At 28.9% G+C, this 18,946-nt stretch overlaps 1 protein-coding gene across 1 annotated transcript in view; it reads right to left on the bottom strand.

Annotated features, from left to right (window-relative positions):
• LOC119685232 (homeotic protein proboscipedia) overlaps window positions 1-18,946 on the bottom strand; it is a 72,079-nt gene that overhangs the window by 32,232 nt on the left and 20,901 nt on the right. The window contains exon 2 of the mRNA XM_038099467.1: window positions 10,551-10,565. Within this exon, the coding sequence (XP_037955395.1) occupies window positions 10,551-10,565 (15 nt within the window). The remainder of the gene's footprint in view (window positions 1-10,550; window positions 10,566-18,946) is intronic.

Raw genomic sequence — 18,946 nt, 5'->3', positions numbered from 1 at the left:
CTTCCGTTTCCGGCAAACTAAACCATATGCTCTACAATATTTATATTTTTTATTTCATTTTCATGTGCTTCGCAGTTTGAGTCTTCAATTCACATTCAAACAGAACGCGAGCAGATTTTTATGCAAATATCCTAATCAAATTCGCATTTCGAAGTTCAACTTGTTATCCAATCTGCAGCATAAACCTTACGAAACTTTTGCTTCCACATCTTATACGAGTAGAACCGAGGCAGTTGAAAAAGTAATGAAAAGTATTGCAGACTGTGGTGCGTGCTGTAGACTCTTAACATCACAAAATCCACCTATTTTTAATTTATTCCCATTCAACACAAAACCAACCAAACTCAACGTTCATACCGCAAAAAATGTATATCTACCTAGATTCTCAGCAAAGTCTCTATATCCTGCGTGCATCCTGTGGGTGGCTTTATCAAATCAGAGAAGGATGTGCGTTCGCTAACACAGCACACGCACACCTATACACACTCCGTCCGCATTCATGTATCTCCGTCCGTTGTATACTTCCAGCGGAAATGCTGGAAGAAGCGAACGCAAAAATGTTGCGTATGTCATGGGTGTGGGTACTGTCGCATGTATATATGTATATATGTATATATGTATCTGAGCATTTGAAAACAGTGGCAAACATAAAAAATTGGTTTTAATAAAACATAACAGAAACTCGTTTCCATATTAAAAACTTAAATCCGCATGTCGAAGGCGATTAAGTAGCTTCAAGCCGCAAAGCGCTTGTATCTTGTGGTTTGTTCTGAGGTGCAAAAAGTTAAGGCTTTTTTCACTACCTTTGTAATTGGAGTTAAATTGGCTTTTGTTGCTTCTCAATTTGTTCAAAATTAAAACAAAGCAACAAAAGGATTAAATTAGATACTCCACATGGCGACAGATTAATTTGCGCTACATCGAATTGCAAATAAGTAGAAAATTTCTTCCATCGGCTGGAGTAAATATTTTCATCGTGGCAAATTCGTTGCGGATTTCAGTGACAAATGTGCAACTTCAGCGGGGAGTGATTAATTGTTATTTAAATGGTTTCAATTAAAAATATTTCAATATTTTGTGGAAGATACTTTTTTATCGAAATTATTTATGTTTATTCGTAAGTGTAAAGTACAATATTACTTAGAAATATTGTATGAGTTATACACTTTTTTTATGTAGGTCATTGAGAATTTAATAAAAATTGATTTTATTAATTGCGATTTAAGTAAAGCTTTTTATGATAAAATAAAAAGACCCACACCTGAGAAAAAAAGTTCTTATTTTGTTCCTAGGTCTATGAGTTTTTGAGAATTCGCATTGCTAACATTATTTTCAATGACTATATCTCAAACTATAATAATGGTACATATAGAAGCAAGATATATAATAATTTCTAAGTTTACTATATAATTACTGATATAATAATTATTATATTATTATACTAGAAAATTTATCACTGTGACCTTCACATATGTATTAGGCATATATCATATGTATACCATATATCATATCATATACGCATTTTCGTTCTTTTGATAAATTGCCGCGATTTCCATATATTCCGCAATTATCCAAACACTGCTTGCGAATGTAAAAGCAGTCCTTTATTATATCTGCGAAACATGGAAGCATTCAAAACAGATAAGTAGGAAGATACAATTAATGCCTGTGGTAAATCCTAGAAATATGTTGGTCTAACCACATATTAAATGCAGACCTTTTGCTCCAAACAAATCAGAAAGCTGCTGTAACCGAAATAAAAATGTGAAAATGGAATTGGATAGCGCACACTATCCGACGACCAAATAAATATATTTCACGGCAAGCTTTGACATGGAACCCACAAGGCAACAGACGGCCTGGTGCACCGGCTTTAACTTGGGGAAGGACAATTGAAAGAGATATAACACTACACATGGTGCGATATACCTTCTGATCAAAAAAGAACGAGAGGCCTATTTTTGAATTCTTGCACTTATCCAATCGGTAAATTTTATTTATTTTCACGCTGGCAACACTATTATACACATTCTGTCAAAGTTTAACGCATATCGTACGATTAGTTTTTGTTTGGCGTAGTTTTGTTTGAGACATGGGTCTTCAAAAACTCCACCAATATCATCAACCAAGCACCGTACTCTCCAGATATGGCCCCGTGTGACCTTTTCCTCTTCCCCCGACTCAAATTGCCATTGCCAGGAACGCGTTTTAAGACCATAGAGGCCATAAAAGAGAACTCGCTGCGTGAACTAAAAGCCATACCTTCGGCGGCCTATAAAACTTGGAAAATTGGATCAAGCTTTGGCATGCACGTATTGCCGCAGGAGAAGAGTACTTTGAAGGCGATAATAAAGAAAATTATTAAAAATTAAAATTTTGCGTGTTTTTTTAACTTCTCGTTCTTTTTTGATCAAATGGTATGTATGCAATTATACGAACGAAATAATTACTAAGGTTGACATCTTATGTGAAATATGATTAACTAAAATTGGTTCAGCACTTTTACGAAAAAATCGTACTCACAGAAATACTCTGAACCCACGAAAGGTCACAGTGCAAAATTTACAACTTAATAAGAGTAATAACATAAGTTTGGTCTATACATTAAGATGATTCCATAAAAAGTTTAAAACATTTTTGTACCGATAACACAAACTGTCATTTTAGACGCAATAACTTCACCACTATTTATCGAAATTTAATGAAGGATCGAACTTATCGATGCATCTTATTGACAATAGATGGATTCACTGCAATTATTTATTTCTTAATAGTCTTGTTTAGTTTGAAAATCATTGGGGTCTAGAAAATTATTTTATTTTAATTTAAAATGAGATAAACCTATTATATTTGTATTTAATAAAAATATATTTGACTGCTTTTATATACATATAGTTAAAAATCATAAATTAATCATAGAATTTAAGATTTTAGAAGAACAAATTTCGTCGACCACAAAAAAAGCAATAATCTTAAATTACTGGACGCAACACTCCATATTTCATTTTTCATGCATTTAAGTTGACTATTGACAGACAGTGCAGATTGTGTTTATGTAGAATATCTATGAAGATGTGGATTAATTTCTAATTTGAACTAATGTCCAACAAAACGTTAGTGTTTATGTTTATTTTGATGTTTACATTTTTTCCTTATCGATTGTGGTCTAATTTACCTTGATAAAGTAGTCGGTCCCCTTTCCCATGGCTATGAACGCGTCGGTGCGTTTGTACATAATTTACCCTCAGATAGTTGAAGATTGCACAGACATAGTTGTGGATGGACACGACCCTCAAATGCGCTTAAGCGCAGACCGTACAGGCCCACATGTTTGCATCATTAATCATGACATTTCAGGGCTGACACATTTGGTCGATCAGCAGCACATCACTGAAATAAAAATACATTCCGAGCAGCACAGACTGACAAATGGACTAACGTATTCGTTCGTCTATTCGTCTATGTTAAACATATATTCATATCTCAAACAGAGGCAAACGACAGATAAATTGGTAATAAAGACAAGAAAACTCAAATTTTTCTTTGAGTTTCGTTTCGTTTTGTTACTTGAGAATCTTTAAGTATTAATTTTTATTGCTGAAATAGCAAAGATACGAGTACGAATGATTACAATTATTCATTATTTTCCCAAAGTAAATTTTTAACTAATTAGATTTCGGTATGTACGATTATATAAATCCTTTGCATTAAAGTTGTATCGATTTAATTCCTTTATCCAAAATAAAAAAAGGACTTAAATTGAAGATTATAAACCAATGGAATTATTGGCCGATATTGAAGAAGGAGTTCTTGAATTATTAATGACTTGAAACAAAGTTTTCCATAATCTTAAAAGTAATGATTATTAAATAAAGGTATATTTATGTGATTTTTATTTAAGTTATTGTTATATAAAAAAACTTTTTCTTGTTCCATTAACAATATCAAAAGGTTAATAACTTTTAAAACTTTCTGTATTACAAACATGGGTTTATTTTGTAATGAAGTGTAAATCAATAAAATAATTATTTATTTATGCAAGATATGACGACTGTAAAAGTGGCTTAAGTAAATAAAATTGTTTATGAAATTGTTATATATATATATATATTTATTTTCAGTAATTGATATGGTTTACTTTGTCTACAATCAAAGACTTTAGAACTTTTGTTTTTCGAAGTCTAAAAAAATTTCTTGTACTCTATACAAACAACTGTCAAATATTCTAACAAACTCTTCATAATAGACAGTATATAGCGACTAATTAAAAATATTACTAATTATAGATAAATAAAGCATATAAAAATATGTAAATACAATGGTCCCAATTTGGCAGCATTGCTTCAGTAACATATGGTAAGTCAAACAGAGCTGTCATCAATGATACCATAAACTTGATTTAAGGATTGTCATTTTACAATATGAATCGTTTCACAACCACTGAACATAACAAGAGAATAAGGAGATTCATTTCTTGTTTATCGTATATGCCCACAAACAATATAGTCAGTATAATCTGAATAACTGAAATTTTCCAAAAGTAACTATCAAGAAACCATTTAATTTACAAAAAGTGATTGTATGGTACGACAATTCCATTAGATGTAATATGATATTACATATATTACTGAAAATAATGAAAGTGTAATAACATCTGTCAATTTTTATAGCTACGCTACAGGAGTACCAATTTTATTATATTGAAGAATTTAATACATGGATTTAAAGGATATATGGGTTCAACGGAACGGTACTGTGTTCCACACAATACGTTTTGTTTTGACTTTGTAAATGCCGCGCATAAGCTGTTCCACAAATTGGTGCAGTGAATTATTCACCCAAGATCATACAGTTTATCACTATTAAATTTGTTTTTTTGAGGGCACATGTTAAGCGCACAATCCTCAAACTCTCAAACTATGGCCGACTATTGCCGACTATTGTTATATGTAAGCAAATTCTGAAAAATTACTTCAAAACGTTTCAGTACTATTGGTCAGTTGGTTCATGAAGAACGGTTAATAAGATCTAAACAATATATTGAAACAAAATCTGATCGAAACTTTAATTACAAGTGAGTTTTAGTTACGTAAACTTTCGTAATGACAAAATGTGTAGTCTTGCATAATTAATGCTATTGAAATCAATAACAAAAGGATGAAATATCTATTATGTGTATTCCAGTCCCTAATGAAGGTTGGGTTAGGTTATACTGGCGATCCTAAGGATCCACTTATGCCTATTGCCATTCGTGTGACTATAAAATAAACTCAAAGGATTAAACACCACAGTTAATAAGTAGTCAAGACTAAAAGACTTCAACAACTGTTAGCATAATATAAATGATATGGACTTCCTAACAGCCAGTTGCCTGTAGTTGAAAAATCGACATCGAATTTCCTGTCAAAATTGAAAATGTAGAGATGGAGATGTAGTCAATATTTTTTCAAGTACTACTGAAAAGATTATGAATGGAGCCGATGCCATAATCATTAGCCTTCGAAGGCTAATGAAGTAGTTTACGAAAGAAATGGTAGAAAAAAAAATTTATATTAAAATTAGTGGACAACTAGGTTATTTACCCAATCACTTTTGAAATTTTCAGATTCACGTGATTATAGAAATTGTTTAACTATAATTTAAAACAAGTTATAAAATTTTTATGGTACCTAAATAAATATTTGTTGGTCAATTACGGGATTGTGGGGAACTTAAAATATTCGTTTAATTCATCTTGCTACTTAGATCTTGATGATATTACACTCCTTTTTAAATGAAGAGACTAAGCTCTTCTAATCTTTAAGTGGGTTTGCTAAGAAATCAGTGCCCAAAGCGTTGCAAATTACCAACTAATTTTTATGCTTTGGTTAACATTTTTTATATTATGTATTATTATATAATATATATTATATATTATATTAACATTCCATATATGTTCTATATATATTCTATACAAAACCACATATATTTTATTTAAATTTTACATATATTCTTTATATATTTTATTTATATTCTATATATTTCACATATTATCTATATATATTTCATTAATATTCTATATATATTTCATAAATTTTCTATATATATTTTACATATATTCTGCTTATATTTTATATATATATTCTATATATATTCTATATATATATTATATGTATTCTATATATATTTTATATGTACTCTATGTATAATCTATGTATATTCCATATATCTTCTATAAATCCATATAATTATGGATTTATTATATAGAATAGTCAATGAGAAAATTTTTGGTTCGTTCAATTACATATTCGTTAAATTGAGTATTCGTTATATTTCGCGACTACTGTCTGTCTGTTTATATGAAAAAATCTAATTTATTTCAAAAATGTTTGAGCTAAGGCTATTGTTGTTATATCTCTGTATTAAATTTTAAAATAATTATGTATCATTATTTTTTTAATAAATAAATAAATATTTCTCAAATAAATTTAGATTTCAGAAGCAATATTTACGTAAGATTCTTAATTGCACTGGCCAATTATATTATTAGCTCATATAGCAAATATATATTTGCATTTCCATTGTACTTATTATGTATAATAAAACCGTACAGTATAAAACAGTACTGTACGTTTAAAAATTGCACTAAGATAGAATTCGCTCCATATGACCAGTTTTGCTCTTGTATGAGTTTGCATTAGAGGTGGTTCGTTAAGGTCATGTGTTACTGAAAGCATAATTCATATAAAAATAATATGTAATGAATATTAAAGAACTAATATTGACTATAAAATCAAGGAATTACTCACATACGACATAGGAGAACATTATTACACATTACACGCTATGTTCCCTATGTTGTTGATATGCACATGAGTACATAAACTTAGCTTACCACCATCGTACTATATGTGCACGACAAAATAATTGCTTTTAACCATTATCGTTGCCTCGCTACTATCGTTGTTATTAGTCTTAAAAAATAAAAAAACTAAAAAAACTAAATAAATGAAAAAAAAAAAATGTACACAGTCGCCATTGTACATTCGCATACGTGTACACAAAGCCATGTGCACTTCGTTGTCATGCAATGGACAGACCTACAGACGTACAAACGTACAAACGTACAGACGTTCTGACAGGCAAATAAACTTAAGAGCAATTTAAACTTAAGTTGCTGCCACCACAAAAAGTGGCCGGACATGTTCTTATAGATCGCCAATGCTCGCACAGAAGCGAAACCATATACGGCAATGATGAAATGTGTATAGCCAAACATGCTCGTATAAATAACCATGTACGAGTACACTGTACGAGTACATAGATAGCTATTTACATAAAAAGCCGCTGTTGTTCGTACCTCAATCATGTAATTATTTCCTCAAACACTTCGCCACTATCAGCACAACAACAACAACGACAACAAAAAATATTTAATAAAAAACGAAAAACAAAACAAAAAAACGTAGCGTGTTTCCTTTATATTTTGTTTGGTCTTTCATTACAGTTTTTTTTTATTTTTAAAATTTGTTGTGAGCCGCTTGGCAAATAAAAGTAAAACAGAAACACGTCATTTTGTGAGCGCAAACAAGTAACCAAAAAAAAAAAATATATAGAATTGAAAAAAAAAATGAAAGAAAAACATGGGAAAGACACATAAAAAGTTTCGTGTTTTGTTACTTAATTTAATTCAGGTAAATTTTTATCCAAACAGTCCCCCAAAGCATTGGATAAACTCTGGTCACGATAAAAAATTAAGTCTCAACGAAATTGGATGGATTGCTTTAATGGAAATAAGCATTGATTGTTGTGTTTTATTCTGAAAATGGCCAATTTGTGCTTTTTTCATTCGAAAATGGAGCCATTTTATGTGGTTCGCATGTGAACAAAAGATCACTTCGCAAAGGAAATAGAATTAATTCAAATTATGAACAAATACAAATACAAAAAAAAATAAACTCTGAAAACAACTTCATCCTTTATTGTAAGAATTAAAAGAATTATTCATAGTTTGATATTAACCCAAGCTTTGAAGAGTAGAATTTAAATCTAAATATGGATATCAACACAAAATTTCATTGAACTCATTCTAAAAGATTTCAATATTCATTATAGAGACCTATCTAAAGCATAGGCTTGAAAATGCAAACATAAAAGTGACCCCCCCAAAGTGATGTGAAATCGGTTTCCGGGGGGAATAAATCTTTCCGAAGACAGAGAAGAGTAACTGCGAAAGAGTTAGAATTCCTTGTCTCCTATTTATGTAAAGATCATAAGAATTTCAAAAGATTTTGATGTTTATTATTTTGACCTATCTAAAGCATAGGCTTGAAGATGCCTATACTCCTTAAAGTAAAGCGAAAGCGTTTCCGGGTGGCTTCGAAATAGTCGGAACTCATTATGTCTAATTTATGTAAGAATCATAAGAATTTCAAAAAATTTCGATTTTCATTATATAGACCTATCTAAAGCATAAGTTTGAAAATATCAACATAAAAGTGACCTTCCTTGAAGTAATGCGAAAGTGGTTCCCGAGGGAAATAAGTCTCACGGAAGAGGCAGAAGAGTTACTCCGAAAGAGTCAGAACTTTTCGTTTCTTATTTATGTAAGGATCATATGAATTTCAAAAGATTTCGATGTTTACTATATAGACATATTTGAAATGTTACTATTCATCAATATGCTTTTAGTCTTATTAATATAATAACAAATAAAATTTCAAAATATTTGGATGTTCATATTATATACATATCTATCTGAAATATTACTCTTAGTCAAAATTGTTCATCTCTAATCAATGGAATGAAAAACAACAACTTATAAATTTTTTAACGGCCTACTGGTTTTTACTAAATTACATAATCATTGGATTATTATGCTCATAATATAGTTACAATATTTTAAATATTTTGCCTTGATCTGAAATGAAATTTCAAAATATTTGGAGTATTTATATGTGAAACGATTCTGATTGTAAAAAAAATAAACTCATATGACCTTCCAATAATTTAATTTACATGAAATTGATTTCATATTATTAGGTACATAATACTATTTTCTAGGTATTTAATAACTGTTACTGCCAATAAGTATAGTATTTACTGACTACAACTATGGTATACAAACTTTGTCCAAATTCTTATATTCGAATTCAAATACATACGTATTATTTTTGAATTTTTAATTTTTACTACCATTTCTATACATAGGTTAGGTTAGGTTATAACGCCGATCTCTGGTGGATCCACTTAGGCCTATTGGCAGCATATGTAGGAAAAACGCACCTAGAACCTTTAACGAAGCCTAAAATCCTATTTAGTGTTCGGTTTTGTAAATAATCAAGATCCGCAACAAATGTGACTCCTAAAGTGTTGAGTCACTCCGTGCATGAGCTGGGCAAAAACATAGTAGATGAGAGGTACTCACGTCGTCTTTTACACAGCTGCGACAGGTTTGATTGAAAGGGAGAACCAAACTTCTAGCATTTTTCCCTAGTTTATTGTGACCTGTAAATAAACCTACCAAACGACCGATATCTCTACGGGGTGTCTCAATGAGAATTTTGGATTTTCTTTTATCGGAACGTGGCCTTATTACAAATTGTGTACACACAATTTAAAAAATTGTTTTTAGAGGCGAAGGTATTTTTATTATAAAAATGTAAAAATGGAAAAAAAAATTTCATTAAAATCGAAGCTGATCGGGTCAAAAACCAGTCCACTTGTATAAGAATGACCTTTGAACTTTTTATTTTTATTTTTTGCAGTAGGTGGATATCATCGAAAGCCACAGTGTGAGAACTAGTGAAAAAGTCAGAATATATATAGAAATCTCAGTAAAGCTTGACAATGTGAGCGATGGGTTATAAGTACATTTATTATTTTAATTCTACCAAAGATGAGGTTGGGTCAACCTATACTAAACAATTGTGATTTGAGACACAAATCCAATGAGGTATATATAAACAATAAAACAATAAATATATATGTACTGAATGTTGATGTTGTCTTTTATTTTCTTATTTATTCAATTTCATTAACATGAAAATGGTAAATGTTTACAATTTTATATAGTTTCTTATCTGCATAAAACACTTGAAAACATATTTTTTTCTATGCATTTTTTATAGAGAAAAACTTTGGATTAACGGATTAGCATTTCTTGAAATTAATGACCACATAAATCAGAGTTAAAAAACATGTAAATAAAATGGGTTACCATCGAAACAGTTTTTCTTTTCTTTTAAAGTGAAAATATTTTATAAGGATTTACATTTATAAAATTAAGAAAAAATTAATAAAATAAAATAAAGAAAATGGCTGACTAATATTAAAACAAGCTTTCTCACAATAATCTGAAGTGGACCACTACAGAGAAATATTTAAGAAGCTTGCAACTAATTACTTTTTAAATTTTTATTTATTATAAATTATAATCATATTATAAACTATATATATTATTATAATATTTCAAAACAAAATTTTAAGTCAAATTTCTGAATGCAATATATGTACGTAAATAGCCAATTCAAAAAAATTAATTAATGTGAAAAGTTAATTTGTGAACTTACTTATTGAGTTGTCACCTGGAAATAAAAAAAAAATGTACATTAATATATAAATTAAAAAGTTTTTATAAGTTAAGTTTAAAGATTAAATTTCTTATAGATATAATAATGCGTAAACTTAGAATTCTAATTTTAAAAATTTCTTATTTTGGAATACATTTTTAAAACTGTGGTTTTAAAAGAATTAATTTTTCTTGAAAATTTCAAAAACAAAAAGCGAACGTGTAACTTTATCACAGTCCTTTGAGAAACAGACTTATATTTTAAATATTTATACTGTAAATGCTTACTTAATAATTAAATTTCCTAATTGCTTTAATTTTGGTCTTAAAATTTTAAATATAAGTACTATTGAAAAGTACTCTTTTTATATATTTCTAATAAATCCCTTCTAATGAGTGTAGATATTTACACTTTCAATAAAAAGTTGCATATAGAAAAGTGCACAAACAAATTGATTTTCGTAGACTCTCAACAACTTTTTGACATCCAACCCAAAAGTGGAAAATTATTAACCCAAAAGTTTTAAACTATTTTTTTTTTTTTTGATTTTGTAGACACTGCACGTACTGGTCAAATAAGTTTTTCCTGTACTTAAGAAACAAAATATGCGAACTTCTTTCATATGGAAAGGAAGTCAACTTCCAAAGTTTACTTCTTAATAAAGTTGAACGTCATGGCAAATAATAATCTGTTGCAAGTACGAGTATATTTTTGATAGCTTATTTTGAGACCAAAAAAACCGTCTACAAATTTTTTTAATTACTATCTTAATTTTTCAAGTAGATAACTTATATTGTTTAAGTTAATTTCGGAAGTTGCTGAAAACTTAACATTAAAATAGTTATAAATATAAAAAACTTTAAATTATTGGGCCTAGTTACTTAAGAATATCTATTATAATCGTAAATACCACATTATATTAATATTAATTTTGAAGGAACGAATTCGATTGATGAATATTTTGACACAACACTGATGAGAGTTGAAACCAGTCCTTTACGATTATTACAAAATATTTTATTAAAATATTTGATTTGTTTTATAAATTAGATTTGAAGAGAACATTTAAATAATTATGTATTGTCATTGCTACTTAAAATCTTTTTAAGATTGCTACTGAATTACAAACTGCAAACAGGTGCCTAAAATCTGGAAAGTGAATGAGGGACCAATTCGTAGATAAATTCATAGAGTTTCGTATTGTCCACTAAGTACTTGTGTATTAATAAATAATCTTAATAATAAAATTCTACTCTTTTTCAACGATATCGTCCCAAGTGGATCTTTAAAAACTATTACAATGTCGATGTTTACTGACTGACAGATATATATTGGCATTAGATACTCCCAGAGAAATTCAGTGTTTCAACTGCTATTTGATTTCCTTGATGTTGAATTCCTTTCGTATTCTGTAACGTTATAACGATCACTCGTGTTTCTGTTAAACATAGCAAATATTCCTTTTAAGTTGTAAGAGAATAACATTTATGGTCAATTGAAAGCAAATTCTTGGAATTTACATAAATTTTTTTATAACCAGCGAATCAAGTAAAATCGACATTATTAATTCTTATGATATATTTATGACTTCTACACACTCTCGTGTCTATAATGTCTTGTTGACAAATATTCCGCTTCTTCGAATAGAAGTCCTTATAAACTTGAAAATATCCAATTTGAAGAGTAAAGAAAAATCAACGTGGTTTTGAGTGAGTGTCCAAATAGTCCATATAGTCCATAATGCGTTTAAGTCTTGCACAATATTATATCTTTTATTTGAAAAAGTTTACTTTATATTAAAAAAAGTATTTATAATGAAATTTATTGAGCAATACTTTTTAGTTGAGTATATTAAGAAATAAATAAAATTATATTATAAAAACCTTAGAAAATTTTCTTAATTTAATAACTTATTGTTTTAATGACCAAAAAATTTTTTATAATAATTTGGTTTTTTTACGGTCTAATAAGTCAATAGGAAAATAATAAACTTTTTAAGAAAATTTTACTTGTTTTTAAGAGATTTTATTTTTACCGATATTTTAACTTTAATCTACTCTGATCAGGGTAGTACACTGATGATGATGATGACTATAAATTATAGTCGATATTTCGGTTAAAATAAAATCTTTTAATAACAAATAAAAATATTGTAAAGAATTTATTATTTTTCTATTGACCAATTAGTCAGTAACAAAATAAACTTTTTTTATTTAGAATTCCAAGCAACAAATAAAATTATAACAAATTAACTTGAGAACAATTTTTTAAAATGCAATATTTAATAAAAAATATTTTAATTAAAAATTTAATTAAATAACCATTGTTGGATTTCATTTTAAAAAATTATTAGATTGCAAAATATAAATATAAACAACGAAATTTTTGATGTATTTATTCTATATATATAATATTAATATAAATTAATAAATACTAATTTAAAAAAGTATTATTTGCAAAAATTATATTCGAGCTTAATAATAATATAATATATAATATTAATATAAATTAATAAATACTAATTTAAAAAAGTATTATTTGCAAAAATTATATTCGAGCTTAATAATAATTTCGTATAAATTTATTAAATTTCTTATGAACTGTATCTAAACTGTATCTAAACTATATATTTCATTTGAAAATTATTATAAAATGGTTGTTAGTTATTAGTAAATAAGTTTTTTTCGAACAGTAGTGAACTACAACAACAAAAATTTTATTTTTTATATTATTTTTAATTAATTGAATTTTTGGCTGACCATACAGATGTTTCGAGTATTGCAAAATACCCATCATCAGTGGTCTTGGAAATAATTCTTGAATTTAATTATTCGTAAATAAATACTTTTGAGACTGCAAGTACTAGGAATCGAACTCGGGTCCTGCCAAATGTGAAGCTCAGAATCAGCGCACCTTAACCAACTGATCCAAAGCCGTACTTGACTTTTTATTCGCATATTTTTCTGGAAAATGCATTTTCTGATTAAAATTTTTATGAAAATTGCAAAAAATCTTTTCGAACTTAGAATATATCAGAGAATTTAACATTAGAGACGCCTATAAAAAATCTAATAATATTAGACATTATAAAAATTGAGTATTTTATTTAATTTCTTAAAATTACAACGAATTTAAATCAGTTTGTTAACCCGAATATTCAAATTAAAACAAATCTGTGCTCTTCACTTTTTACCAAGAAAATATAAATAAAATAAAATAAAAGTATATATTATTTTGCATTTGTTGGTGTAAAATTTTCAAAACGTGTTACATCAAAATAAATTATTTTGAAACTTTCATGCTTGCAATGTGCACGTAGGTAAGTGTACTTGTGTGGACTTTCGGATGTGTTCCCGTACACCTTTTCTTGTAATAAATATCATTTCCATCTGAGCGTTTGTTATTATACCAGCATTTTGCAATCCTGCCATGGTTGTCGTTACTTTGACTGACAGTAGGTGTGGACACACCACTCATTCATTCTGACAGTTTTCCCACCCACTCTGGCACAGACACAAATTGTAGTTTGTAGTTTGCGTTGTGCCCCTGAAGCATTATTAAATGTTCGTTGCTATTGTTGTTGTTGTTGTTGTTCGTTGCCCGTTGTTGCATGCTCTGCTGTCTTGCGCTCAGCTACGCTAATAGAAAACTTGTGTAGAATAAAGTGGAGAGTGGCGCTAAGGCTCATGTTTTTTTTTGTTTTGTTTCATTTTCCTCTTACAAAGTCATTTTCTGACCATGGCCATTTGAAAGAAAATATATTGAATTGGGAACGAACGTTTTATGGTTTTCCAGTGTATGTGCATTATTCGAAGTTTTTTAAGTTATTCAAATAATTTTCAATTACATTGGCTGAGTTCTTATTTAAACAAAATTAATAATAGCTATTAAAATTATTATTGAACAAATTACAGATTTATGTTGATTAATTATTTTTGCTAGGAGTAAAAGAAACGCTTGCAAAAATGGCAACGTTTTTTTAGTTCAATAATATATACTTAGGTTAAAATATTCTTACTCGACCTATCATCATCTTAATCGACACAAGACTATCACAATCTAAAATCCGTTTAGTGACTTACAACCTAAAACGCTTGAAAGATTGCATAGCACAATCAAAATATATTTGAATTTGAATGAGATTGAATTATCATCTATTGAAGTAAGGAATTCAATCCAACTCAGACTGCAGATACTCTAGAGAAGAGAGAGAAACTGCATACCATGTGCTTGGGGAGTGCCAGGCACTGATATACAAGCGAAAGAAACACCTAGGAGGGTATTTCATGGATAATAAAGATTCAAGACTAGGAAAGGTAGGCTCTATACTGTTTTTCATTAAAGCAATCGAATTTGGAGAAACATTCTAATCCGACTAAGAAGCACAATAGAATTTTTATGTCGCAGTGCAGGATCCCTTCGTTTATAATTATAATAATATCATCTTGGCTTAACCATACCACATATTGGTTTTTAATAATTTTTTGCCACATGAGTTATAATTTTTCTAACAAAATTGATCAGGTTTATTTACCTTTTATGTAGTAAGACCATATTTTTTTGAGTGCACTAATTCCTTTAATTAGAATTGTGTTAAAATTTACAATACATCCTTTTAGAAATTATGTGTTTTATAAGGCACATTTTTTCTCCTTACTAGTACTGCCAACTTAATACCACATATAGTATAGACAAAAGTATATATATATGTATTATATATGAACTAATTTAAATTCAATTATTCCCTAGGACCACTGATGATGAATACTTGGCAACACTTGAAACAGTGTTGTATGGCCAGTCAAACTTCAATAAAATTAAAATTGTTGTTCGAAAATCTTCTAAATAAATAGTGTTGGCATAACATTGGAGATTACTAAGGTACACCAGAAGCCTGATTGAATAGTAACTTCATTAAAATCAATATATTTTTTTTTTATAAATATTTGTATTCATTCCTTTCGATAGGGCTGCATTTAGTACGGTTCCAAATGTGCTCCCAAAGGAGGTAATGAGTCGCATGGTGTTGAAAGTTGTATTTGCAAAATCGTTACCTTTTCACGAAGTATACTGAATATGTCAATACTTAGTATTTTTAGTTCTGACCTTCGCATACAAAAGGTCCAATGTGAAGAAATCAAGCAAATTTACAATTAGTGACGAAGGAGACCATTGTATAGAAACTGTGGAAATAAAATAAAACTTAAAGTATTATCTACCACCTATTGTTTTCTGACAAAATTTTATTGAAATATTCACCGTGTCCCTCATAGAAATATTTGAATTTGCTTGCTCACACACATAGTTTCAGAACATCTTCCATAGTATTTTCGATGTAGACTTTAGCATTAATCTTAACTTATTTGACTAAAATGATCTATGATCATCACTATCAATGGCTTCACTTAGAATTTGATTCGTGGCCACGGTTGCCACTTATGGTACTTTAGTAACAAAATTGGTACTTTTTTTTTTTTTTTCGTTTGGTACTCATGTTCACAAAATGGTACATTTTTGACGACCCAACTTTATTGTGGATATTTCCAATTAATTTTTTTTATAAATGCAACTTTGCACTATTTTATATTTTGTTCATTTATAACACTATTAAAAACACAGAACGAGAAAACAAAAAGGTCCAAAAAAATTTTGGACCTTTTTTACAAAAATGGTACCTTTTTAAACCAATTTTGGTACAGAAAAAAATTTTCAAGTGGCAACCGTGTTCGTGGCATGGTTGTTTTGGACGGTTACAAAGGAAAAGCCATTGCCTTCCATTGTGACGTGTATTTTGTTGCTGCAAAAACAGTCTTTTTATGACGAAAATCATAGTGCTAACGCTATTTTATATTGTGACAAATTAAGATAGAAAATAATCGTTCTGATTGAAATGCACAAGAACTAGTTACAAAAGCCACGTTTCTATTCTTATTTACTCCATATCTTATATCGTTCACAGTTATGTTTTGATATTTCTGATCAGATATATTAAACTAACGACCTAAAGCCAAATCAAATTAAATAAATAGCAACTGAATATTTTTATAGCAAAATTGTTCGTAACAATATTTTAATGCTTTAAAGCAGTATATTTGTGCTGTGTATAAAAAGTACATGCACGAAATCTACTGAATTTTAGTAGGCCCTTATTAAATAATATTAGTTAATTCCAATTATTGGGCCGTGAAAGAATTAAACACTTTACGTATATATAGAGTAACTTTAAATATAAAATATATATTTATATATATTTAATATATATACCATCTGCTCAAAAAGTATTCGGATTTTGTTGTTTGTTAACTACTACTTAAGTAATAGACCTTTTTCAAAAATTTTTTTGTTTTGTTGGTACACCCTTTCTTGACATATGGTACAAATTTGAGCGCCTTCTGTCAATTAGTTTGTTCACAGCAGCTGTTAATGTGAGATTACCTCAAGTGCATTTAGCGATTTTTACTATGGAATATTCTTGTTGTACGCGATTTTTTGACCAAACACGGCACCACTATCATCGCTCAAGCACCATATCCGCCAGATCTGAATCATTGCGACTTTTTTCTGTTCCCGAAACTCAAATTGCTCCTTCGTGGTAAGCGTTTTGAGTCGATTGAATCGGTAAAAGAGATTTCGCTGAAGGAACTAAAAGCCATACCTTCACGGGCCTACGAAAAGTGTGTGGAAGATTGGGTTAAGCGTTGGCATATGTGTATCGCTTCAGAAGGAGCATATTTTGAAAGAGATAAAATAAATTTGAAATAAAATTTAAATTTGTGTGTTTTATTTACACAATCCGAGTACTTTTTGAGTAGAAGGATATTACTCATTAGAGTAATAGAGATATTACTCATGATTTCACTGTAAATCATTTTTTAAGGTTTTAGTTATTGATAAGACTGGCAATCAAATTTGTGAATTCAAAATGATCCGCTGAATCATATCAAAATGCTTGCTATTAATTGTCAATTTAAGTTAAGAGAACTGTCAAAATTGATATTAAGTCTGTTGATCTAATTAATACAAAATTGATTGTTACAGATTGTTACAAAATTGATTACAGACGTGCACACAAACGATCTATGTGAGTAAGAGAAAGAAGATCTAAGAAGAGGAAGAAAATAAAGTAATATCTATATGTTTAATGTGAGTAAGAAATCTTTTTAAATACATCAAGTGCAGTTTATTGAAATTCTAGATTATTTTTTAATCTAAAAAATAATAATAACTAAAAATAAAAAACCATTTTACAGTCATTTTAAAATCCACACTCAGAAAAACAGTTTGTTGATTTGACAAGATTTTAACTAAATCTTAGGTCAAAATATTTTTACTCGACCCATCATGTTGGTTCAACCATACGTAGAAACTGACTGCTTTCTTTTATTAGAAGTACAATGCATATACCTTAGTATTACAATTCTGTTAACCTGGACTTGAAAACATGAAATTTATTTATATTAATTAATATTAAAAATAATAATTTATTTATTAATTTATTTATAGGTTTCAACTTCAAAAAATAAATTGGAAAATATCCAGATATACATACAATATATATACACATATATAGAAATGTAGATATATATTATCACCATCATGCTGACCTATCATGTTGGTTTAACCACTTGTTGGATTTCATGTCTTCTTTACCACATTAGCTAAATTTTTTCTAACAATATGATCAGGTCAATTTAACTTGTATGTGGTTAGAGCATATTTTTCTAAGTGTAGGAACTGACTACTGTTTCTTTTAATAGAAGTACAATGCATATACCTTAGTATTACAATTCTGTATACCTGCACCTAAAATCAAGACGTTTTAACTTTCTTAAGAAATAAATTTGAAAATATTTAAATATATATACAATACAATATATATATATATATATATATAAATGTAGATATATATTATCACTTTAAAAACTTATTAAAAACAAAAGTGCGATAAAATTGAATTTGCATTCGAAAGACATTAACCGCAGCAGTTGTAGCTGCTATACGCAAAGAAACGCAGCGATGATGGCAAAAATTAAATTTAACCGGCAAAAAAATGCCATGTCAATGGCGGCATTTTCATTACTTACAACTGGGAAGTACTGTATCTGCAGTTCAGTTCTCCCGCACATCTGCCTCTCCAACCGCTTTTTATTGCCTTTAATGCTTTGACAAATTATTTTTCAATGCAAATTTGCAATAACGCCGAAAAGGAAAAAAGTTCGACTGGCATTTGCCGGGCTGGGAGCGGTTAGCAACTGCGGATAAGCGTCGAAGCGTCGAAGCTCAGCTAAGTATTTGGCATATAATTTAAAAATATTAAAAGCAAAACGCTTTAGCAACAAAACAACAAAAGTGCAATATTTATAAAAATAAATGCAAATAATGAATTTGGCATTTCA

This window comes from Teleopsis dalmanni, chromosome 2 (genome assembly GCF_002237135.1).
Source record: "Teleopsis dalmanni isolate 2A chromosome 2, ASM223713v2, whole genome shotgun sequence".
Taxonomy (NCBI): domain Eukaryota; kingdom Metazoa; phylum Arthropoda; class Insecta; order Diptera; family Diopsidae; genus Teleopsis; species Teleopsis dalmanni.
The sequence above is the reverse complement of the archived record's forward strand: the minus strand, read 5'-3'. Positions and strand labels throughout refer to the sequence as shown.